This window comes from Neolamprologus multifasciatus, chromosome 8, assembly GCF_963576455.1.
Source record: "Neolamprologus multifasciatus chromosome 8, fNeoMul1.2, whole genome shotgun sequence".
Classification (NCBI taxonomy): domain Eukaryota; kingdom Metazoa; phylum Chordata; class Actinopteri; order Cichliformes; family Cichlidae; genus Neolamprologus; species Neolamprologus multifasciatus.
In genome coordinates, this window is record NC_140446.1 from 19206305 (window position 1) to 19231949 (window position 25645).

The 25645-nt window shown below is 40.3% G+C and overlaps 2 protein-coding genes across 2 annotated transcripts in view; one reads left to right on the forward strand and one right to left on the reverse strand.

Annotated features, from left to right (window-relative positions):
- The first annotated feature begins 2393 nt into the window (after positions 1 to 2393).
- On the forward strand, positions 2394 to 19506 carry ace (angiotensin I converting enzyme (peptidyl-dipeptidase A) 1). Its single transcript, XM_085170551.1, has 25 exons — positions 2394 to 3348; positions 6442 to 6612; positions 6700 to 6787; positions 7616 to 7759; positions 7877 to 8068; positions 8478 to 8575; positions 8735 to 8904; positions 8990 to 9213; positions 9493 to 9637; positions 9934 to 10032; positions 11074 to 11196; positions 11297 to 11502; positions 11637 to 11773; positions 12156 to 12314; positions 12712 to 12799; positions 12964 to 13107; positions 14248 to 14439; positions 14844 to 14941; positions 15067 to 15239; positions 15836 to 16059; positions 16151 to 16295; positions 16396 to 16494; positions 17743 to 17865; positions 18025 to 18209; positions 18930 to 19506. Exons 1-25 carry the CDS (start codon positions 3115 to 3117, stop codon positions 19130 to 19132), a joined length of 3864 nt encoding a protein of 1287 aa, XP_085026677.1. The 5' UTR covers positions 2394 to 3114; the 3' UTR covers positions 19133 to 19506.
- Positions 19507 to 21011: 1505 nt separating this feature from the next.
- itga3b (integrin, alpha 3b) overlaps positions 21012 to 25645 on the reverse strand; it is a 31635-nt gene continuing 27001 nt past the window's right edge. Inside the window, exons 21-26 of the mRNA XM_085170552.1 lie at positions 23460 to 23594; positions 23076 to 23189; positions 22561 to 22659; positions 22358 to 22483; positions 22128 to 22280; positions 21012 to 21145 (exon numbers count right to left, since the gene is read on the reverse strand). Coding sequence (XP_085026678.1) covers positions 22170 to 22280; positions 22358 to 22483; positions 22561 to 22659; positions 23076 to 23189; positions 23460 to 23594 — 585 coding nt within the window. The 3' untranslated portion in view covers positions 21012 to 21145; positions 22128 to 22169. The remainder of the gene's footprint in view (positions 21146 to 22127; positions 22281 to 22357; positions 22484 to 22560; positions 22660 to 23075; positions 23190 to 23459; positions 23595 to 25645) is intronic.

Consider the following 25645-nt stretch of genomic DNA (forward strand, 5'->3'; position numbering starts at 1 on the left):
CTTTTACATCTGTCATATGTCCTCAAGGTGAACCTGCTCTCATCTGTGAAAACACAGGGTGACAGTGGTGGACCTGCCAGTTCTGGTTTCCTATGACAAACGCCAATGAAGCTCCACGGTGGAGCGGTGAGCACAGGTCCCTCAGACCACGTTAAAATTTGTTTCTGATTGTTTGGTCAGAGACACTCGCATCAGTGGCCTGCTGGAAGCTATTTTTAAGGGCTCTGTCTGTGTCATACAAAATCCCTGTCATTTCTGTTCCTCTTTGCACAAAGAAGCAGATACTCATCCTGCTGATGAGTTCAGGACCTTCTTCAGGCCTGTCCAGCTCTCCTAGAATCTCCTCCATGCTCTTGAGGCAGTGCTGGGAGACGTACCGAACCTTTTAGCAATGGAACATACTGATGTGCCATCCTGAAGGGGCTGGACTACCTGTGCAACCTCTGTGGGTTCCAGGTATCACCTCATGCTACCAGTAGTGACGCTGACCAGTTCCTGTTTTGGGGGTTTTCTCATAGTTATCACTCTGTTGTTAATTTCATTTACACCAAAGCAACTGAAACAGTTTAAACCCCCCCTTGCTGCTTAACTGACCAGATCAATAACCCACAAGTTGAACTGACTTGATACTATACTCTGATCAAAAGCGTTCCTTTCATTTTTTTTTTCATAGCCAACACATATGATATAAAAGTAAAAAGCAACAAAATGTCCTTTCTAACACTATGATTTACTTTTTTCCAAGATCTCGTTTAAAGTGTAACTAAAGTCCGGTGAATGATCTGCTGGTTGGTAGCAATAAAGCCAGCTGACATATTTCAGTACTGTCTCAATGTAGCTTCATGTCACATAAAAGTGTGAATGTAACAGCAACATAATTTACCTTTTAAGAGGACTGTTTTGTTTGTGCATACCTGGTGACACAATGAATGCACCTGCTGGTGCAATAAGGTAAGTCACATAGCTACAAGCCTGTAACTCTGCGCAGTACAGGAGGGTGACTGCAGTATGCTTGAAACCATGTTGGAGAGCAGTGAATGCAAACATTTATACAAAGCTAAAATGATTCAGTTAGAACAGTTTATTACTTTTGTTTGTTTAAAATTTGAGGTCAGTTTAAAGCTAAAACTGGTGACAATAAATGAAACCGCAAACCAGTGCTAGGAGAAAGTGAATATGGTGAACAAAGTGGAACATTGGACTCCTGAAGAGACAGCTATCCAAAGCTCTATGAGGTTTTAATCATGAGGTGATGGAAAACATGACTGTTAATGAGTGTCGGCTTATGTTCGTGCAGCTGTTAACTGTTAACATACCTGATTCATACTCCCATCCTCTCCACACCTTCTCACCCAGCATTACCTCTTTGGCTTCTTCAGCCTTGTGTCATGATCCTGGGTTGTCATTGTAGTTTTCAGTTTGGATATTACATTTGCATTATGTTTTCATTTTGATCTTGTTAGTTATTAAGTTTTTCCTGCCCACCTATTCACCCCCCCCCATGCCTAATCTGCATTTCTATGTTATCTCCCATGTTTAGTCAGTTTTGTTTTTGTAGTTACTTTTGTCTGTCAAGTTCATGTGTCTTAGTTTCAGTCTCAGTGTGCTTGTCACTTCCTGTTTTATTTTGATAGTCACGTGTGTGCAGTTAGATTATGTTCAGCTGTGTTCCCCAGGTGTTTCCTCTTTGCCCCGATTCCCTCTTGTATATAGATAGTCTGTATCAATCTCTTTCTAGTGTCATGATCTCCTTCATCCCTCTACTGTGTGTTCTGCCAGTTTGTATTCCTGAGTTCCTGTTTTTGTCAGTCTCCTGCATTTTGGATCCTACCCTGCCTTCTTCACACAGCATTAAATGACACTTTGAAGGTCTAATAAAGGCAGTGAAAATACATGTATGTATGTATTGGGCTGTAAACAGGGTTAAGAATGCCAAACATAGTTTTTGTCTTGTTTCTTAGGTATTTATAAGCTGTAGATGATTTCACATTACTCTGCTCTGTAATGCTGTGTGTTTACTGTAATTTTATTCAAATGGCTTTGTCAGGGGATTACTGGGAAGTGAAATACTGTAGCAGTTTGGTTTGGGATGAAGAAAAACTCAGTGAATTTGGTTTGTCTACTTAATTATGGCAGGAACACGTGCACATGGTTCTTATTTTAGAGAAAGGAAATGTCTCAGAATATTTCCCCTTTACTGAATAAACTTCCACTATTATTGTTTTGCACAAATTGCTCTGACGGTTGCTGTGCAACAGCCAGTGAAATAAGGCTTGTTACATGCTACATTATAGTGGGACTGTACGCTTAACTGCAGTTGTGTCGCATAGCCTGAGTGGTGTAAACATCCTCATTCTAGGTAATCTAAACAGTGGCGTTATGAATGTGTGGGAACCAAGAACATAATGATGCACACTGACCACAATATTCAACTGAAGTTACTCACCATTTTCTTGTTACTTGCTTCCTTTTTCTGCTGATCTCTCAGTCCTTTTCTCCAGAGTCCTGCCACCCCCCCCCCCCCCCCACCCTCTAGCTTCATTCCCTTATCCCCTCTTTCATTTGCCCTGTCCTTATAACTCCCCCTCCTGACTGAGCTAAAGGAGGGAACTGAGAGCAAAGTATGTGGAGTCCCTCCCAGACACTCCACTGCTGGTTAGTGAGGAGCCACTGCCAAGCAGGCAGGCACACTGCACCAGTGTGTCATAGTCTGTATCTCATCTTGCTCTGTTACCGAAACTTCTGATCAGCCAGCCATCCAAATCCTCTCAGGCTGGTGAACAGAAACGGAAACAAGGGAAGGGAGAAAATTACAGAGGAAGGGGGTGTATGGGGTACTTTGTTCAGTGGTGTAAAGTAGTAAGAGGGAAGGCTGCAGGGAAATGTGGGCTGGGTTACACTGGCACTTAAAAAGAAGCTCGCGTTGGCTCCTGTGCATTTCACCAGCAGCCAGGCTGGGAGGCAAAGAAGGGAAGAGTGAAGGAGTGGATGAGACAACAGCTTCAGGGGGAAGGTGCACTCTCACTTCATTGAAGCAAGTGTATTTTTAGCCCTTCCACCCAACTACTTCACTTTACGGCTTTTTCTTTCACTTTGTCTTGGTGGGGGCTAGCCATGGGTACTGGTTTGGACAGGTTTCTGTGGTCAGTACTGCTGCTGCTGCCAGTCTTTGGGCAATCTGAGGCTCTGCCAGAAAGCTGGCTGCCTGGGGAATATTCAGACACCATCAGTGATGCACAAAGGTTCCTCAGTGACTACAACAGCACCGCCGAGGAGGTGTTTTTCCACAGTGTCTCTGCCAGCTGGAACTACAACACCAACATAACAGACCACAACTCAAAGCTTCAGGTAAGACATCTGCAGTCTCGAGCTCACAAGACAACTCGGTGGCCAACTCTTTCTCTCATGCTGATGTTTCATTGTCCACTGTGCATCACTCTTGTCAGTACTAGCATCTTGTCACCAGAAATGCAGAGTTTTCTGGGGAACTCAGCTCTGCTTGACTTGGAGATTACTACTATTCATCTCTCTCCAGCATTGCATGCTCAGTTTCCTCCAAACGCAGCCAACTCTGCTTGCGCTTTACTGGAAAATAAATGAGATCTGAATGCCTGTGGTGTGAATGTCTTTAAAATATAATTCTAATGGGTCTCGCCTGCTCTTATGTTGGCCTTTTTTTCTCGAGTAACTGTTTGCTTTATGATTCTTCTGCTTGAAGTATTTTGTCCTCATGGTAGCACTCTCTACTAAATGTAGTTTTGCACACACCAGTAGTCTTTATAGCCCGTTGTGGCAATATTTGCAGCCAGTAAAATGCCCTTTTAAAGCAATTTCAAAATGTGTTTTCTTAGAAGGGAGCTGCGACACGTTAATATCAGATTGCAATTGTTCTAAAACTGCATGTTACCACAGGTTTGAGAAACAGTTGCATTAAAAGCTTAGGGACACGATAAAGCCAGTAAGGCAGCAGAAAAGTACAGTGAGACTGGAGACAGAAACCAACAAAGCTGCTGCGGTGTGGAAAAATCACACCCATGAAATAGTCAAACATCCAAGTCCTGTTGGACAGCTGTCGAAACAGGGATTTGGTAAACTATCTAGGCTTTGAACACTACTTCCCTGACAAACACACACACAACAGGTGTCCCACACTGAACTCCTTGAACAGGGTCAATCTACAGAATGTGTTTTGTTCCGCAGCCTGCTTTTGTGATGGAAGGTGAAAGACAAGCAGCCTCGCACATGCTGCGCATGAGCATATTTTCCTCCTCTGAGTTTATTTTAAAAGAAGGATCAAAGTGAATCTGAGCATAGAACTCCGTCTAATCTGGCAACCAGTCAGCTTGACAGAGACATTTTGCGATATGGGCTGCTCAGCAAATCTTGTGCAGTTAAATATTTTGAAAAGTCATATTTGCACACTGATCGTTCACAAAAAGCAAATATGTGCATAAACACACTTTACTTGTAGCTCCATTTCATTGCAAACATACAGAGCTTCTTTTTTTCCAATGCTACTTGTATGTGTTCATATTATAGAAAATGTTGCATAACTTAGTGCACATTTTTCTTCAACATTAGTGTTTTTTGAGATGCAGATGTTTTAAAAATATCTTTAAAAAATTGAAATGTAAGGACTGTATTTCTGTAATCAGTTTAAATGCTAATAATAGGTGAGCCAGCTCATTCCAAAAGGTAAAATTGAATTTAAATTTGTAAACTAATTTATTACTAATAGAAAATATATAAATGTAGCAGAAATTGAGTGCAAGCTTGCAGAGAGAAAATGATTGAGAAAAATAGAGATTGAGAGGTAGAGCACAAAGGTCAGAGTTAATGCTTCTCAGCCGCACCGTTTCTTTGTTTTTTTCCCTTCTCCTGCAGCCTGTTATTTTAGGGAAGGCTGCTAAAGAAGCAGATAAGAAAGGCTTACAGTGGAAACATTACTTGTGAGAAGCTACTGTTCTGTCAGCATGTGTGTGGTTGCATCAATATGCGTGTGCAATTATTTTGTAATCTTTTTCATACTTATAGAAGCTAGTCTGATTTTCTCTACACCTACTACAAATAATAAAAAGCTGCAACACCATTAAAGGAATTCTTTACAAAAAAATTCAGAGGTGCATATAAGATGCACAGTTTATAGAGGAGCAAATGAGTGTTGAATGGCACAGCGGCCTTGAGTGCATCCATTCTTCTGAGACTTATTGTTCATGACCTATGTCTTCTTGATCGCTATAAAAAGAAGCTCTTGACACTTACTGGAGCAGCAGATAAGCATGTGGACTTGAGTAGCTATAGTATTTTTTTCTTTTTAGAGATGTTATCCTTGAACAAGGGTTATTTCACTTAGCACTTGCTCAGTAGATAGGTAGAACTCTTTATTGCCACCACGGGGAAGATGTATTGTTACAGTTATCAATAAACCAGCAACTTGAAGACATATTCTAGTTACACAGTTACTGGACAAAGACAGAAGGCTGGTAAAACAAATGGTTAAAGAACTGGAAAAATTATGGCATTAGATGAAAAAGTAGAAATGACAAAGATTAGCTTAAATCCTTGCATCAAACTCCATGTTCAGCCATCCAGCAAATTTCAAGAAATCTGCATGATTCTTTAAGGGAGACTAAATGTAGGCTATTGCTCTTATTTTTAAATGTAATTATTTATTTTTAATAGATTGTAAACATAAATATTTATTTATTTTATGTGGGAGTCACTTTTTAGTTCAGGCTCAGTAGTTTGACTGCGTATTTCAGTATGCCACTGTAGTTGTGCTGCTTGGGCAATACAATCCCAGTTTCTCGAGGACCCACACGAGAAACTGGGACTGTTGTGGAGGGCCACACCGACCAGTCCTATTGAGTTGGTGCAGCCCTCCACAACAGTCCCAGTTTCTCGTGTGGGTCCACGGAAAAATTAATTGCAGACTCATGATGCAAGATGAAGAAAGACACCCGCGTTGCACAAGGTATGTTTTACACGGATGCTGGCAGTTACATTGCTTTGAAAGTGCACTCTGGTCTATAATAGCAGCTTGTAAAACTGATCCGTCCTTTCATTTTCTGGAGGATGACAGTCTTCACAAAAAACTGGCATGTGTTATAACAAGCTGATAATAAGAGTCCAACCCCGTATGTCTTTGTGCCAACAGCTAGTTCCTACAGTACAGCTCAACAGAGACTTTCACCAAGTCTGAGTTTTCTCAAGTGTTCACTTATGCTCTTGACAGATATCAATAATTCAAATATTTACAAAAAAAAGAAAGAAAAAAAAAGAATGACCCTGCACCTTTGGCTTTTTCATGGTTTAAAAAAACACATGCCATAAATATTTTTGATAATTATTATTTATTGCTACCTCTTGAGAGACCTATCAGTGCACTGTTTAAAATATTTAGTAGCCGTATCATTTACGTCTACCTTGTTTTGTCTTTAGGTAAGTGCATTTCTTGAAGAACAGGCATTTGTGGAGGCATGGGGGATCAAGGCTAAGCAGGTCTTCTCTTCTGGAGTTCTCGACACCCTTCCTGACCCTAAAGACAAAAAACTGATGGAAAAGATCAAGCACCTCGGTGCTGCCAACCTTCTCCAGGAAGAAAGAGAGGAGGTTTGTCTGTCAGATATTTAACGAGTCGGTAACCATGTTTGTGACACTGCTAAACTCTTTTGTATCTTTTTAAAAAATTCTCTACAGTATAACACCATTCTGAGCACCATGGACAATATTTATTCGACATCTAAGGTGCACCCACAGCCAAACATCAGCTGGAGTCTGGAACCTGGTGAGTTCACTATAATAAATGCTCAGTTTTGAAGATCAAACAAGACAAGCAAATGATATGATGCAAGAATTTTTAAGATGTTCAAGTCGAAACAAGGCAGTGTTAAAGAATATGAACAAGTCAACGATGCCTGGGGAAGAAAACACTTTTAAGTGATTAAGATCTTATCAGCTTTTAAAAGTAGCAGGATGGGGATATTCACTTCAGGGAGGTCTCCAGAGGAAGTGCTGTGGTTATGTTGAGGGAAAATCTAGAGAAAAAAACACATGGGTAGCTTTTAACTTCAACATTGTTAATTGTGAATAATGGTCCTTTGTGCTTTGCTGGCAAAAACTTCATAAAGTAACAGTGAGGCAAGAGTGCAAAAACAATTAGTTCTGCTACAATTTCTTTGTTTGTATAAGTAAATGCATTCATTAAGGTGCAGTCCCTGTACTTGTTATTGGTTTCTTATTCTTGGAAATCATCCATCTTGGGTTACTCCATGACGCATTCCCCTCACAAAAACACTACTGTCTCTATCATAACAAAAACTTCCAGGTGTCGCTTTTCCCTGCCATTTTCTGTGCAGCTCAACTTTCACCTTTTCCTAACCTTCATTTCCTCTCTCTGGGATTTTGAAGAAAATTGTTGGTTTAAGTAATTGTCAAAATAACACTGAGTTATCACAAGTCTTCCTGCTGTGATAACGTGAGCAGACAGAAATCTAACCACCAGTACATCACCATGTGTTCAGGAAAACCTGAAGCTTTTGAGTGTAATGCACCGGATTAGCATCTTCCTGATTGTGACACTTTTTCCACATCTCTTTGCATTTCTATTTTAAAGAGCTCACAGAGATCATGGCTAACTCCAGGAGCTACAAGAAGCTGCTGTATGCCTGGGAGGGCTGGCACAATGCGTCAGGCGTGCCACTCAAACAGTACTATCCAAGCTTTGTGGGGCTCAGCAACAAAGCCTCACGAGCTGATGGTAAGTACTCCTTTCTAGCTGTTGATATCGAGCAGGAGATTCCTAATGGAGGGAAGAAGAAGCAGAGTGAGGACACAGAAGTAGAAATGACCACATTAACATTTTTGCCCTGTTCAGGATTTCAGGACACTGGAGATGACTGGCGCGCTTGGTATGAGACTGAAACTTTTAGGCAGGACTTGGAAGAAATCTACAAGACCATTGAGCCGCTCTACCTGAATCTGCACGCCTTTGTGCGCCGCCAGCTCTATAACCAGTATGGCCCCAAATACATCAACCTTAAAGGACCTATCCCTGCTCACTTGCTAGGTAAAATGCATGCAGTATCCATCCAATATGAGCTACATGTACATGCATGCATTACTTAGGAGTTGGTCGGCCAAAACAATATAGCAAAAAATGAGAAAGGGCAGGGTGGTCTTTAATTTGTAATTTATTACGATGTATTTATTTTTAACATTAATGTCTTTAACATAAACAGTAATTTTTTTACTTTTTTTTTTACTTTTACTGTTTTTTCTGTAGTAAACACATATGCCATGGCCAATATAAGCTCAGAGAATTAGGATGCAGGCACACCATGGGAGTAGTATAATGCTCTTATCTCATTGCTGTGCATAAACATGCTGCAGCAGGCATTTCCTACAGTGCTTGTGAGTGGTCCACAACACAGTAAGTCAGAACTGTTGCTTAAGTGTGTTTTCTTCCTCACCCCCAGGAAATATGTGGGCCCAGACCTGGAACAACATTTATGATATGATGATCCCATTTCCTGACAAACCTAACATTGATGTGACTGATGAAATGGGCAGACAAGTAAGTAGGACGGGAAGCTTTTATGGAACTAGATTAGGTTAAAGGAGGAGGGGAAAGAACATTCTCTGGTTCTTCCAGACCATCAAGCTTTCACTGCAATTCTGATAATTTTGTCAAACAGCAGTAATTGCGACTAGTCTGATTGTTTCCACTTCGCAGGGCTATAACGCCACACACATGTTTCGTGTGGCCGAGGAGTTCTTCACCTCTCTGGGTTTGGAGAGGATGCCTGAGGAGTTCTGGGAGGGATCCATGCTGGTTAAGCCTCAGGGTCGAGAGGTGGTGTGCCACGCGTCTGCCTGGGACTTTTACAATCGCAAGGACTTCAGGTAAAGTGAATTTTAGTTGTGCTTCCCATACTTTTCATTGCTAATAAAACATCAAATTCTATTCACATTGCATTCCCTATTTAAGAATTAAGCAGTGCACCACAGTCACGATGGAACAGCTCTTCACTGTACACCATGAGATGGGACATATTCAGTATTACCTGCAGTACAAGGACAAGCCTATGGGCTTTCGCAGTGGAGCCAACCCTGGTTTTCATGAGGCTATCGGTGATGTTTTGTCCCTTTCGGTTTCTACGCCCAAGCATCTGGAAACCATTAATCTTCTGGAATCTGTGACATCTGACATCGGTAATAGCATGAACACAGAAATAAAACCTTTCCATACCACCAACATCCCTTCTGGTGGGCTTCAGTACCATAACTAAGAAGGCTTCCGTATAAGGGCATCTTTTAGAAGCAACACTGCAACACTGTGTAATTTATCCCCAAGACTCTAATACCAGAAGTGTAATAAAATCCAGATTTTTAGACACTCAGACAACTGAGATTAATTCTTATATCAATATCTTTCTTATCCTATTTGTTTGTTTGTCTGGTTTTACTAAACTACGCTTTGTGTTTCTCTAGAAACTGACACCAACTACCTGCTAAAAATGGCTCTGGAGAAGATAGCCTTCCTTCCCTTTGGCTACCTTATTGACCTCTGGAGATGGGATGTCTTTAGTGGAAAGACCCCTCAGGAGCGTTACAATGCTGACTGGTGGTATCTCAGGTAGGAGGTTATGCATAGAAACTGTTGTACAAGTTAAAAGAATTGCTTGTGAAATATGTTTGGACAGAATGGTTTTCTTGATAAGCCTATAGTCGAGTAACAAAAGGCATCTTTGGGTGCTAGGCAACCAGCATAGACTCAAGAAAGTTAGTGCTTTATTCATCTTGGAGGGAAACGATTGCCAGTAGGAGAAAAGAATTACAATGACTGACATGGGACAAACTGGTAATTATTAGAGCAGGGGTCTCAGATTTATTGGCTGGCTGGATTAACCTGTCTCTTATTTCTTTTAACAGGACAAAATATCAAGGCATCTGCCCACCCACCAGGCGTACAGAGGATCACTTTGATGCTGGGGCAAAATACCACATCCCTGGGAACACGCCGTACATCAGGTAAGCATCCTGTGATGGAGACGATCGATTGGATTATTAATATTTTCAGGACAGCCATCTGTAAAGCACGATAGAGGCTCTGTCATGGTTTGGGGCTGGATGTCAGCCAGTCTGACAAGGAGATCTTGTCAGTATTATTGGAATTATGAAATCTTTAATCCACCATGTAATATTATGTTATAGATTTGCAATGACTTACATTTTCAGCATGACAGTGATCCCAAACACACTGCCAGTACATTAAAAGTGTACCGGGATAGGAAAAAACCACAACATGGAACAAGATCAGTCATGGATCGGCCTCCCCAGAGTCCGGACATGAACATTATTGAAGCAGAGTAGGATCATCTATACAGAGAACAGAACAAAAGGCAGCCAACATCCAAAAAGGAGCTTTGAATGTCTCTCAAGAAGAAGTTTGGAGAACTATTCCTGAAGACCTCTTAAAGAAATTACAAGAAAGTTTCTCTAAGAGAGTTCAGGCTGTGTTGAAGAATAAAGACGATCATATTAAATATTGACTTTCATTGTTCGAATCACACAAACTATGTTTTTGCCTTGTGTACTGCATTTCTATGTGTGCAGACTTTGCACAGTACTGTATTAGTGCCTTAATAATAGGTATTGTGTGAAGGGCTCTGTGGCTGAAGTAAAGGCAGTGAACATGCAACAATGCCTGACAAGCTGAACACTTTATTGCGGTTTTAAAACAATACTACGGGCCTACAATAGCAGGAAATGTAGCAGAAGCTGGGGTGGTATGAGAAAATCCTCTGACTCCATCTGGTTTCATTTAGGAGATGGAAATAAAAATCACAGAATCAGTTACTTTAACAGAAAAAGATTGCAGAGCTTTCATATATGTGGCCTCAAACACATAATTTATATAATTCGTATCCTCTGAATAGTCATTATTTTCTGTCATTAAATTTTTTTTCTTCATTTTTTTTAAACTTTTTTTTTTCTTTTACCTTGTTTGGTATACGACCTTCATTTGCAAAAGTTAAAGCTTTTCTCCCCCCCCCCCCCCCCCCCCCGCAGATATTTTGTCAGTTTCATCCTTCAGTTCCAGTTTCATGAAAAACTTTGCGAAGCAGCCAAGCACACAGGTCCCTTGCACACATGTGACATCTACCGGTCTGCAGAGGCGGGAGCCATTTTAAAGTGAGCTGATTATACCTTCAAGTTAAATACCAGGATTATAATTAATGGCTTATGGGGGAAAAAATAAAGATGCAATGCAATTTCACTCTTATCCCTCCAGGAAAGTCCTTCAGGCCGGCTCATCTGAAAGCTGGCCAGTTGTGCTCCAGGATGCTATAGGCACTAATAAATTAAATGCCAGCTCACTCATGAAGTACTTTGAGCCAATTATTGAGTGGTTGAAGAAGCAAAATGTGAATGAGACGTTGGGATGGCCAGACTTCAACTGGGTCCCACCTATGCCTGAAGGCTACCCAGAAGATATCGGTAAGTTACCGGATTGAGCACAACAAAGATTATTTACATCTTATAAATGTCATCACAAGTTGCAGCATTAGAAACGTGAAACATTAGTTCGGTGACTTATTTTTGACTGACTTTCTTTTTTCCTGTTTACACAGACAAGAACACAGATGAGCTTGATGCGCAGAAGCTTCTGGAAGAGTACAATAGTACAGCTGAGGTGGTATGGAATGCATACACTGAGGCCTCCTGGAAGTACAACACCGACATCAATGAAGCCAATAAGCAGGCAATGGTGAGGCCCACTGACCAACCAGCTCAAAGGAGATTACCTTAACCATGCTCAAGCATCAGCTCTGCTCATAGTTTTGCCGAATCAATAAAATGAATTTTCTCGATCAAACTGTGTCATTGAATCAATAACTGATTGAGTTGATGTGTCACTAATAAATGCATGTGTGCATGATTCTAATTACCTATACACTGGTCCATCCATCCATCCATCTGTCCATCCATTTGTTGATCTGTCTGTCCATCCATCCATCCATCCATCCATCCATCCATCTGTCCATCCATTTGTTGGTCCGTCCATCCATCCATCCATTCATCCTGCTTTCATTGGCATATAATGAAAATGGTTTAATATAAAATAAATGCTATTCATTATTCTTCCTTAGCTTGAAAAGAACCTGGAGATGTCAGCACACACCTTGAAGTATGGACTGCAGGCCCGTCAATACGACACCACTGACTTCCAAGATGGCTCGGTCAAACGCATCATTAAAAAACTCAGTGACATCGAGAGGGCTGCGCTCCCCTCTGCAGAACTGGAAGAGGTGTGAAGGAAGTTCCTAAATTCCTGAAATGTGTGAGAGTATTCAGAGCTGCTTGCTTGGTGTTTAAAACACCTCTAAGTGTTCCTCAACAACGATGGACATGCAAAAGGGAGGGACAATATAAGCTACCGCAATCAGAGACTATACATGAAATACATTTAAAGGAATGTCTCTTTGTTTTGACCCCACTTGCACCAATGTGAATATGTTGGCATTGTTTTAGGAAGGTGCAAATAACCCTACTCTATACTAAAAGAAATGCATTTATCTGATGAGGTCTTGGCTCCAGAGCAGCTGTAGAAATCTGTCAGATACATTTAATAAATGTCACAACCTACTAATAATTTCACTTGGATCAAAAGTAGTTTTTTTTTTATTTTTTTTTTTACCTTTTTAGTACAATACGCTCCTGTCCAACATGGAGACCAAGTACAGCGTGGCTGAGGTCTGCAGAGAGAATAATGAATGCCTCCCTCTGGATCCAGGTATGACTATGGAAAAAATGCTGCAGATTGACTTCCAGATAAATAATGGCTTTTGGTAGCTGATACACGTGATAAGGCTAAATAGTGCAATTATTATCACACTGCCTTAGAGAGTATACAGTGAGCAAAGTTTGCATGATGAAATATTTTAAAATCTGTTTCAGATCTCCAGAAGATCATGGCAGAGTCCAGGGATTACGATGAGCTGCTATTTGCCTGGAAAGGATGGCGAGATGCTGTTGGCAAAGTACTCCGTCAGGATTATAAGAGATATGTTGAACTGGCCAACAAAGCTGCCACACTAAATGGTATGACATTTAAATGTAATTTTACACCTACTGTGAGATTCTTCATTAATCTGTCCTGCTGGAAAACTTTCAAAAGTTTGGCCTTGATGGAGACGGCAGTTATAGAACAGATTTTTTTCAGATGCATGGCAGTCAAAGTGTGGTTAGTATAAATAAGTGGAGTCAAGGAACTGCTTTAGTCAGTCCATCATATTTATACTCATCAGATACTTTGTTAGGTTCTGAGTTCAACCCCCTTTTGCATTCAGAACTGTCTCCTTGGCAGAGATTCAACAAAGTGCTGGAAACATTCCTCAGAGAGGCATTTCACCCAGAGAACTGCTGCTTTTATTCTCTATAAAACTCAGAAATGGTTGTGTGGGAAATATCCAGTAGATCAGCAGTTTCATAAATACTACAACATTGAAAACTCACTCATATCACCTCTCTTCTTCATTTAGATGCTCAGTTTAAACTTAAACAGGCCGTCTTGATCATGTCATATACAGTATCTCCAAAGTGACAGAGCTGTGTGTACACAAAAGGTATCTGGCTGATGGTATATCTAAACAATGAGGACATATAAGGATTTGCAGTTAAACTGTCGCACACAGATTCACATTTTAGACCAGGAGTTAAATCATTTGCTCCACAGCACTTATCCTCAGCCAGAGTCCCAAGCTTCATCACACCCAAGGTTTTTCTTTTTCTTTACCTAAAAGAGCCTGAAAATTTTAAACAATTTGTCTTTTAAAAAATTGTCCTGTCAGGTATTTTATCAAAGAGATTTTTCCATTTTGCAGTGACACAGCAGGATGTATTATCACACCAGGCGGCTGACGTTATATAGCAATAAAAACACACTTTATGGTATATAGTTTATGATTACACATTACTTGTCAGTGTTTAGGAAATGAAGACTTAATAAAAAGATATCTGCTATACAGTCAGCAGATTTGAACTATATATACTGTTAATTATTTACTAAAAATTGTTGGACATGCTAGATGAATGTTTTACTCTCAAATAAACAGCAGCCTTTTTCTGACACCCCAGTAATATGAAATAAATCACTTCTCCAAATCAAAACACTTTACATGATGATGTTTAAAGTATTCCTCTGATTACTATTAAGATATTTCTCTCTGGCATTCTCTGTAGGTCACTCTGATAATGGAGCTTTCTGGCGTTCCCTGTATGAAACGCCTACCTTTGAAGAAGATCTGGAGACTCTGTGGAAGGAGCTGGAGCCACTCTATCTAAACTTGCATGCTTATGTTCGAAGGGGTCTATATAATAAGTATGGCTCCAACTATATCAACCTAAAGGGGCCTATTCCTGCTCATTTACTTGGTAAGTAATGCGATTTGACTGCACTCGAGGCTCTATATGGACTTTAGATATTTAGTTTTTTTGATGATAGCAAGGTCACAGGACAGAACCACTTTTCAGCCAGCGTTTCACTTTGGAATCCCAAGTATTCTAACTCTATAGACAAAACTCTCCTTTTATGTCTGAGAGTAGCCCCTTCATATTCTGTCGTTGACTGTAGAAGCGTTTGGATTTAGCCAAGATTTAATTTGCTTTCAGGGGCATCAAGCGTGAGATTGTGTGTGACAGTTCCACATGGTCAGGGATTGGAGCGACTCACAGTCCTAAATCCCACTTGGTTAAACACTGGCACAGCCGATGACCTTCTACCTGACTTCTTAAGACTAAAAATATGGAACATGAGTACTGTTTTTTCTCTTTTTCAGGCAACATGTGGGCACAGACGTGGTCTGGCATAATGGATTTGGTCATACCCTACCCAGACGCTACACAGGTTGACGCCACCCCAGCCATGGTGCAGCAGGTGAATCGATGCATGAACCAGCCGTTGCTTTAAAGCCATTACTGCACACTTCCAAATCCAAGGAAGCATGCAGAAAACATATGCAAGCATCTTTTCTTACAGTCTTTCTCATTTCTCTCACTCAGGGATGGGATGCCATCAGAATGTTTCAGGAATCTGACAAATTTTTCACCTCACTTGGTTTGGAGCCAATGCCGCCGGAATTCTGGAGCAAATCTATGCTGGAGAAGCCGTCTGATGGACGCCAGGTGGTGTGCCACGCCTCTGCGTGGGACTTCTATAACCGAAAAGACTTCAGGTTGAGCCTAACTTTTTTCCCCTTCAAGGTAGAATCAAGAGACACGTAGCAGCCTGGAAGCCTTACCAAAATCTTACAGAATATCAGTCAAATCTCAGAATCTTTATATGATACTTAACAAAGGCACTCCCCGAAGAAGCCTGGTAATGAAATGGGATGCCATGTACGAAAAACTTTTATAGTCTTCTTCTTTTCACGCATGTTCAGCTAATGTAAGAGCCTCATTTGCTTCACTAATACGGTTGGTTTAGAATCAGCAGCTGCCCTAACATGCTGCTCCACTGTGGCATCCACCTCAAATCTTCTCCAACCTTTGCTCATTTCTAATATAATTTCCAAACTGTTGGAGATTATATCATATGTCTCTTTCCAGTTTGACCTCAAAGAAAAACTATTGGCTCTGAGAAGGCAAAGATAGGCATGGCTAAGTAAAAGGGTATTTTTGTATTACTTTGGATATTGTTTTAGCAGAACATGTCAACTATATATGTTTACTATGTCTGTTATTAGTATTATTTGTGTGAGGTGGAGTCATGAGTTTGTCTTTGAAACATTTTCATAATTTGCTCTAATAATTTCTTTGTTTGCTTCTCCAGGATCAAGCAGTGCACTGTTGTCACAATGGATGACCTGATCACCGTGCACCACGAGATGGGCCACATTCAGTATTTCCTGCAGTACAAAGACCAGCCCGTGTCCTTCCGTGACGGAGCCAACCCCGGCTTTCACGAGGCCATTGGAGATGTACTTGCCTTGTCTGTGTCGACACCCAAACATCTGCAGAGCATCGGCCTCCTGGACAAGGTTGAGAACAACTATGGTGAGTGATGTTTGCAGCAAAAGCAAAATCTTCGAATGCATGTTGCTGTATTACAGCATATGATTTTGGCATTTATAAACACCTCATTTAGAGAGTGACATCAACTTCCTGATGAGCATTGCACTTGACAAGATTGCCTTCCTACCTTTCGGCTACCTGATGGACCAATGGAGGTGGAAGGTGTTTGATGGACGCATCCCACACACCGAGTACAATAAAGAATGGTGGAACCTCAGGTAAAGTTTATATCACAGAAAATGCATTTATTGCATTCATAGATGATGGTTCACTAAGGAATTATAACAAGCATGCATGCCTCTTTTCTTTGCATTGCAGATTGAAGTACCAGGGATTGTGCCCACCTGTAACACGCACTGAGGAGGACTTTGACCCAGGTGCAAAGTTCCACATCCCAGCTAACGTTCCCTACGTCAGGTAAGGCTTTCTGATTCTCAAGAACAAACGCATGTGATATTTTATCACTGATAAGTGATAAATAGGGATGGGTATCGTTTAGGTTTTATCTGATACCGGTGCCAAACCGGTACTTTTGAAACGGTGCCGGTGCTTAAACGGTGCTCGAACCGGTGCTTAAAGAATGGAAAACACAAAATTGGTCCAAAAACCTCTCATGTTCAGCTGTTTTTTTTGTAAAAAGATAACAATGTTAGCCTTTTCTGCAGCTATAGGGCATATATGGTATCACTCTTGGCTGGAAGCAGCTTAAACAATGGAAAAAACACAAACTTTGTCCAAAAACCTCTCATGTTTAACTGTTTCCCACTTTTTATTTGGTCATTTTAGCCTTTTTGGCCAGGGTGAAGGGAGTATCTGCCATCAAACAAGAAGACAGCCGCATGTAACTATGATGATGTTTGCTAGTTCACCTTACATGCATTAATGTAATAACGTGGTTAGCCTACTCAACATAATTATACACGAACAACATTAAGCTACTCACGCAGAGAAGAACGGCTGCTGCTGCCATCATCATCCTTCATCATTTCTGCTACACTGGCAGGGCTAGGGGCCAGGACTCTCCTCTTCAGCTTTTTGGGGGATGTTGCTAACTCTAGGTCCGATAACAGGCACCACACCCACCGTAGATGTGCTCGGTGTGAGGTCCCGCAGCAAGCTATCAAATACGGCGCATTTTTCGGCTTTTAAAAAAAACGCTATGCGTCGCCAGGTGTTTCATCAGATTTGAGGTGTTACCTCCTTTGACAGTATCACCTTAAAGCACTTGTTGCAGCTGCTGAGTTTGCATCTTTTGCTGTGAAGTACAGCCAGACTTTTGACCGCTTCTCCTTGGGCATTTTTTATCTGTAGCTCTGCTCTAAAAGAACGTACGTACCTGTACCCGCCTACTATCCTCGGAAACGTAAAATGATTGGCTAGAATTCAAAGTGTATCACATCTCAGGAAAAAAAAGCACCGAAATAAAGCACCGAAATGTGCGCTGCTTTTCGGTCTGGTTACTACCGTTTGTGTCAGAACCGGTGCCATCATGGCACCGGATACCGGTACCCATCCCTAGTGATAAATGATTCAATACTCACCACCTCATCATCATCGATAAGATAAATATGCTGTGGAACACAACACGATCTTACTATTGTGCAGTAGCACAACTGTACACTGAGCATAGTGCTAACCCTACTTTTTTTTATCATCTTCAATCAGGTATTTTGTCAGCTTCGTCATCCAGTTTCAGTTCCACAAAGCTCTGTGTAATGCTGCCAAGCATAATGGACCTTTATACACCTGTGACATCTACCAATCCAAAGAAGCTGGAAAGCTCTTAGGGTTAGTACGCACACTTACACACACGCAAGTGGAGACGTTCATATGTATGCTATTTTTTTGTTTTCAGCACTGGCAGTTTAATTGTTTATCCGAGACATCCTTATTAGTTATCCTAGTCTTCTCTGACCTTCTCTCTAACCTTTCTATTGCTGTTTTCAGTGATGTAATGAAGCTGGGCTTCAGCAAGCCCTGGCCTGAGGCTATGGCTATGATCACTGGCGAGTCCAAAATGAGTGCCCAGCCACTCATGGAGTACTTCCAGCCTCTCATTGAATGGCTTGAGAAGGAGAACAGCAAGAACAATGATGTTCACGGATGGCCAGATTACGACTGGAAGCCTTTTAGTATGTTAACAGAAACACATACATGTATTCACTCATCAAAACTTTGCTAATAAGTTTTCCATAGTCAAGGGCAAAAGTTTCTGAACACCTACTCTGAAAAAAAAAAAAAGAAACACACATGGGACTTCTTTGTGTGTGTGTTTCTCCTCTGCTGCAGCTGAAATGAATCTCCTAATCATTTTGTTTTACAATGCACACGCTCTGACTGAATTGATAAAAACATTACCAAGAAAGTGAAAGAAAGGCCCTGGTAGGGATAGTGGAGAAAAGTGAACACATCTCTTATTGGAGAGATTAAATTATGAAACCAATAACTAGATGCAAAACTAAATGAATTAGTATGGAAATGATTTTTAATGCTTTTTAAAAGTATTAATTTCATTATTATTTTTCATTATTATTATCTGAAACTAGTACCAACACAGAAATGTTGTTACACATGTGCATTGTTACTCACAGAACAGCAGTTTTCTAATTAAGACATATCAGCTTGCGCCACCTCTTGGTATGAAGAGGAATAGCTCTTGTAAATACTTAGCTACAGCTGGGCCTCTTGTTTAAGCAGCTTTTACTGATCTCTGTAGATGGAAACGTTTCTTCCCCATAGCTTTCCAAAATAAGCACAACAAGAAGCCATTTGAAAATGACTGCACACGTACCCTTTATGTTTTAATTGCTTAGTGAAAAACAACCATTTAAACATGTTTGTATCCCCAACAGGTGAATCTCCGACAGGTGAAGCTAAAACAGTGGATTTCCTGGGTTTAAATGTGAACAGGTCGGCTGCCATAGCCGGCCAGTGGATCCTGTTGGCCCTCGGCGTGCTGCTATTGGTGGTCACCATCCTTATGGCCTACATGTACAGGAAGGCAAGAAAGCCTGAAAAGTCCTTGTCTACTATGGAGCTGAAGCAAAAAGATTAGCCGTGTTTGAAGACTGAACGACGAGAGTGAAGCCTGACTTACTGTAGCTGGCACAATACCAACCTCAATGTGAACATCAGTGTTTTTTGTGTACTGCACAACATCTGAACAAATTTTCTCCTCATGTTTTCTCTGCCTACCAAGTTTTGCATATTTATTGTATACACAAAAACACAAAATTCCTTACTTGCCTATGCAAAAGAACACATGCAATTTTTTTTGTAATTTATTTGTAAGCTTTGATGTTAAAGAAGGAAGAGTTTTAAAATGAAAATTTGTAAAGTCATTCATTGTGTAAGTGTTTCTGAATATTTGATTTTTTTTCTAATAAGTTGAATCCTCAGCATTTCTACAATAAAGACATTAAATATTTATTCTGCCTCTGGAGACGTGACATGAATGAATTACAAAAGTTATTAAAAACAATTTCATTACAATAAAAAAATGCACAGTAACATAAAAAAGGCAACACCACACGATGAAAAAAAATAAGAGCTTGTGCACTGTTTTCAGCCCTTCCCTCTTTACTCACAGAGTCAATACAACCTCTTTAGTGGCTACAGTTGCACAACAGAATACAGTACCTGCAGGCTCTCAGGTAACACAGACTGGAGCAGTAAAGCAACACTTAGTCCCATCAGAGACTGTTTAATAACAGGCTTATAACAGCAGTCTATCATTGGTCTTACAGGTTTGCCTTAACGGGGGCCACAGAGGCCTAGAAACAATCCAAGAGAAGGCTTACTGTCTTTTAAAAATACAAAGCTCAATGAGTGAGAAAAGAAATTCATTAAAACAGTCAATTTAACGCAACTTGTTACTATATACAATTTGTACGTACCTATGTATGCTGGATCGTAAAGTCTCCACATAGACATCATCCTACTAAACTAATCCAGTGTTGTGACTCCCTGTATGACATTCTTTAGATATGTATGTTAATGTATTAGCCTAAGATGATGTAATAAATAATAGTCAAGTTTACTCCCTGACTAAATCAACACACAGACATGAAGCTATTGCTTTTCAACTTGTTACAAACCTGCTTTCGGCGTTCACTGCTGTGGAATTCAATGCAGGAAATTACAGTGCATCCGCTGGGGCTGTTTAAAGTATTACAAGTATTACTCACCTATAAGTACAAATCCTGTTTCCCTGAAACCAGGCAAACAATGCAAGTACATAACCTGAACAATATATAATGTCACGTTCTGCATTTGAGGCTAGCGCCAAAACCATTCCAACGCAAAGTCAGGGTACATTTGATGTGAACATTCACTTATAAGAGAGCGGCTGCTGGTCATTATGTTCTAAGTGTAGGGGTTGAAAATGATCTACAAATCAACTTATCTTGATTTAAATCCCTAACAGAGTCACTGACTCCTGACCACAAAGTGATAGAAGCAGAAAGGACATTTACAATCACAGATTAGATATATACACTCAGATTAGATATGGAAATAGGCACGGTGTGAAACAGCACAACAAATGACCAGCAACATTTCTCAGAAATTTTAGGAAAAAAAAAGATATAAAAAATACACATACAGAAAAAAATTTCAGTACATTAGCTCCTACAACACAATCAAAACCAGCTACTTTTGTATGCGACACAGCTTCTAATGTACAAAGTACATGTGCATTCACAAGCGCTTAACAAGTTACAATCTCTGGAACAAAATGTTCAGTGTATTGCACAAAAAAAAGAGTCTATAAAAAATAAAACCATTAAAAAAAAATGAATGCACTATCCACAGTTGGTCCATGTTGGTCCATGTGGCTCAGTCTAGCCCAGGGTTTTTTGGCCTCTTGACACTGAGCAGTTCAGGGTTTAAAAAAAAGGCCTCAGTAGTAGTAATGCTGCATCTCTGTCCAACTTGTGATCCAATACTTTTTCTGTGGCTCCTCGGGCTGAAACCCCAGATTGAACTGATAACGCTCAGCCCTGCGAATTTTCACTCCCTGGTGCTTTGGCATTATTCTGTAGTAGATGGCTCTCTTGAAGAAGCCAAGCTAGCAGGAAAAAAAAAAGAAAGGAAGAAGGTGACATTAAAAAGTTTGAGAGCTGAGTTTTTTAATGGCTTAAGAAGAAGATTTAGGATTTAGAAGCTGAGTAGATTCACGCTGACAGAGACAGAAATACGCACTACCCTGCTGATTAAGGGAGGATTCACATTCACACACAACTTGGGAGTGATGTCACTTCCAAGGTGACTGCATTCCAGTTGTAAAGTTGGAAAAGCGCGTAAAAAAATGTTTTTGTTCTGCTTCTTAGCAAGGTAGAGCCATTCATTCATTTATTTAACCAGTCATAAATACAAAACAGTGGCAGCAGAGATCAAATGTTTTACATTTTTGCTACTGTTTTTCTTCACTGCCACCATCTTGTCAACTTAGGAACCTGGAACCTGTCAACCTGGAACACACCAAAGCAGCCGGTTGGCTGCTTTGGTGTGTTCCAGGTAAAAATTCTAACTGGGAACTCTGAAATTCCATCTTCCAACTTAATCTGGAATGCACTAAGAGTTGCTGGTGCGATCATCGATGTGGCATCAACCAATCAGTCCCAAGGCGAGCTAACAGAGCTTGAATGAGCATTTAAACAAGCTAGCTGTCTGTTAGCTCTCTTTGTTCATATGCTACATGGTGATTATTTATAGCAAGCATAAACGTCACCAGTTTCAAGCCAAACAAAAAGTTGTGCAAGCACCTTCCATCTCTCTTAATAACATTATTATTTTTATTATTATAACATTATTTTTCTCAAGTATTCAGCAAAAGCAGCGCAAGGAAAGCTAGGCAGTGTATATATGTATATGTGAATCCTCCCCAAGATGGAAAAGAAGCAGTGAAAAAAAGTTAGCCATACAGAGATCAACAGTGCAGTGTTAGCCTGCAAGGAAAGCAGTCGAAGTGGTTAGTTGAATCACATCCCAAACTCGGTGCTGTCACTGACAGCATCTACAGAAAAATCCTTTCAAAGGGGTGTTTTTACCCAAAAGCCCCAATGGTGTATGCTGTTGGGAGACATGGGGCCTCAGTAGTCCTCAGTTAGCCTCTCTGTCTCAGAGGGCTGGATCTTCATCTCAGCCTTCTGGGCCTTGGCCTCATACATCTCCCTCCTGCTGGCTCTCTGGAAGAAGCCACACTGGAGGAAGGCGCATGAATTCTGGGGTTAGACTAAGGTGTCAAAACAGAGGTTAAAGCTCAATAAAACAATCTCACCTTCCATAGTATAAGAATGATGATTCCTAGCAGTGCAATTCCTGCTACAGCTGCAGAGATGATGATCCACAGGGGAAGCTCATAGGGCGTCTCCACCCTTTCCTCTGGTTCTATTTGTACTTTGAACTACAAGAAAAGTGAAGAATGTAATATATTATCATATCATAAGCATCATTTTCATTCCTGCCATCATCATCACATACCAAGGCCGTCTGACTCTTCATCTTGATGTTTGATTGATCATTAATAAGCTTCAGTGTGGCTTGGCCTTTAACTTCAACTACAAATGCATCAGAATAGTCCTGTAGGCACACACAGACACAACATCAGAACATTTTCCCAAATGTCAGGGCATAAACAGTAAAATAGGATTGCTATTTCAATTTGCACTTATTTATATTTGGTCATATAGCTCTTTTCTAGAATAAACTCCTTTCACATGTGTACAAGGAAAGCATGCAGTGGGTAGGAAGCACCTCCCTGCCCTTCTATTTGCACACATGGAAATCCTGAGGCACGGACATGCCAGAGACAGACAGCAGATATCACAGTGATCAAGTGAGACACAGCATGAATAGAAGACAACGTGTTAAAGTGTGAAGAAGCTTACACAGCACCTTGCCAAGTGAGTTTTTGGCCTACCAGATCTAACAGCACACTTGATATATAATTAAAAAATTACCATGAATCTACAATATATATTAGCTGGGGAGCTCACCTCTAACATTGTACTATTCCACAACCGGGATCGGACATAAATTGTGGCTGAATTCGAAACATTGAGCAGCGGGCAGGTAAACGTTACACACTTTGCTGTCCCCTTGGAGCAATCCTTTAACAGGCCATAAGAAAGAAACTATTAGAGAGTGAACATATACTGACAGTTAAGACTAGATTTAAAAAGAAAAATCCTACTATCTACAATGGATGACTCAATTTGTATATTAAATGTTAATCCTACTGACGTTGGTATTTGCCACAGTGTGAGGTTGTCAGTCCACTTATTTTGAAAGATATTAAATTCTGTACACAAGACTCCTCACATACAAATGTCACACATATACGCATGATTATGTTAAGGGAATATAAAGCTAGGACTTACCAACAGGTAACTCTTTTTGGGAGTAGAAGACAGTGTGACTGCTGCCTGTGGCTCAATAATATTTGAATGGGTCATGTCATTCTCACCTTCAACTCTAATCTGTCGCTTAGTACGCTTAGGTCTTCTCTCTGACAACTGCAAGATGGGAGAAAAAAAAGAAGAGAGAAAAGGGAAGAAAAAAAAAGAGGAAACAGAGGAGACAGAGACATTACATCAGAGGGTTAATTACTGGTTTGATAAAGACATTACTACATTTTTCTCAGAATAGCATTGTCATTTCAGCTGTCTATATATAGGCTGCATGCACTATGGCTTTCTATTTTGGGGCTTTGTGAGGTCTCTGTGTGGCGACAGATGTTTTTTTCCAAAATGTATTTCTGAACAGTGGTTTGGCATTAAGACCATTTTCACACCACTTTTATAAAATTGACATTTATTCATACTGCGCTGACTTGAGTTCATGCTGACATCGGCTTGAGCAACACACGTAACAAGTCGATGACCCACCTAGCTTAATGAATTCATGCTAATGAATTTCTCAAAGATTGATATTTGAGAAATTGTATTTAGAGGTAAGGTTCATGGGTTTAAAATATATCTCACAGTTTATGGTTCAGTACCTAATGTTTGTTTAAAAAAGTAATGATAAGCCTTGGCTGTACTTTCTGTTTAGTGCTAATGAGTAAAAGCTAGCATGCTAATGTGCTAAATAAAGATGGTAACTGAATTAAACATATGCACTTTGGCTTATTTGGATGCTGATGGAATTTAGCTCAGAGTATATGTCATATATTTAACTTTAAACTGCTGTTTAATTCTCTGCGTCTTTTGACACTGTCAAAGAGACTATGGAGTCCTCCTTGTTTAAATACCGCAGTCGTTGGTCAAACTATTCTTGACACTGTCACTTCTGTTCTAAACTGAAACCTAAACAATGGCTGAATGAAAACGTTCGCAGTGTCAGATGAGACCACAGGAAAACAGAACATCAATAGCAAAAGGTAAAGTACAACTGTTTTTTGATATTCTTAAGGAAAACTTCACGTTGTTATCAAAGACCTGTAAAAGCTGAAAAAAACCAAGCAGATAATATTTTTAACAACTGTCACAGACGCTTAGTGAAATTAACTCTTTGATTAAAATTCCTCAACTTACTTAACTCATGACATGTTTCAACGAGGTACACCGTGGCATGTGGAGTTCCCCAAGGTTCGATTCTGGGGCCAGGCTTGTTTTTTACCTTTACCCCTAGGATCCATTTTTAAAAGACATGGCAGTTCTTTACACTTTTATATTGATGATCATCAAATTTACCTACCCTAAAAAGATCTTTAAAAAACACAGAGTGTGTCCGGTGACGTCATCCCGACGCATGGCAGTCTAACGAGTAGCTCTCTCTCATAACTAATTCGTTCACCCTGTGAAGTGTCAAACTCAAATTCTCAGTTATAACTATTGCTCTCCGGCTCACTTGGTTGTTCAATATCCAATGAGTTGGCAAGCACAATCATTGAAATATTTAGGAGTTGTTATTCCCAAGGATTTAACTAAACTATTTGAGGAGAATTTTGGTTCCCTACAAAGGAGAATAGTGGGTGATATTAGACGATGGAACATGATCCCCTTTCTTTCTCTACACTCACGAATTGAATCTATCAAAATGAATATTTTGCCAAGATTATTATATTTATTCCAAACACTACCAATACCTATTGATTCAAGCCGTTTCAATGAATGGGATAAAATAATATCGCGGTTTATATGGGGGGGGGCACATCCCACCCATATTATGTGGGACTGTCCTGTGCTACGGACTTACTGGAAGGACATTCATGGTACATTACAAGGCATTTTTGACTGTACACTCCCTTTGGACATGAAGACAATCTTTTTTGGTTGTATACCGCAGAACTGGTCTAAAAATGATACATGTCTGTTAAGAGCTTTACTTGTTGCAAGTAAGAAAAGTATAACTAAGAAATGGTCCTTGCAAGATATACCGACCTTGTCATTATGGTGGGAAATTTCGCTAGAGATTTATAGGATGGAGGAGGTAACAGCTCATGTCAATGACAGGGTGGGTTGGTTCCACTTGTTTTGGGATAAGTGGGTTCTATATGCCAATACCCATAAACCGAATCTTCTTTTCAAAGCTTGAAACCACCAACCTAGCTAACTGGTCACTC

Excerpts from the sequence above, each read along its gene's own strand:
- ace (XM_085170551.1), top strand. The coding sequence starts at position 3,115 with ATGGGTACTGGTTTGGACAGGTTTCTGTGGTCAGTACTGCTGCTGCTG. Across the intron at positions 9,214-9,492 it reads ATCTGTGACATCTGACATCG|AAACTGACACCAACTACCTG; the intron begins GTAATAGCATGA and ends GTGTTTCTCTAG. Across the intron at positions 12,315-12,711 it reads CCTCTGCAGAACTGGAAGAG|TACAATACGCTCCTGTCCAA; the intron begins GTGTGAAGGAAG and ends TTACCTTTTTAG.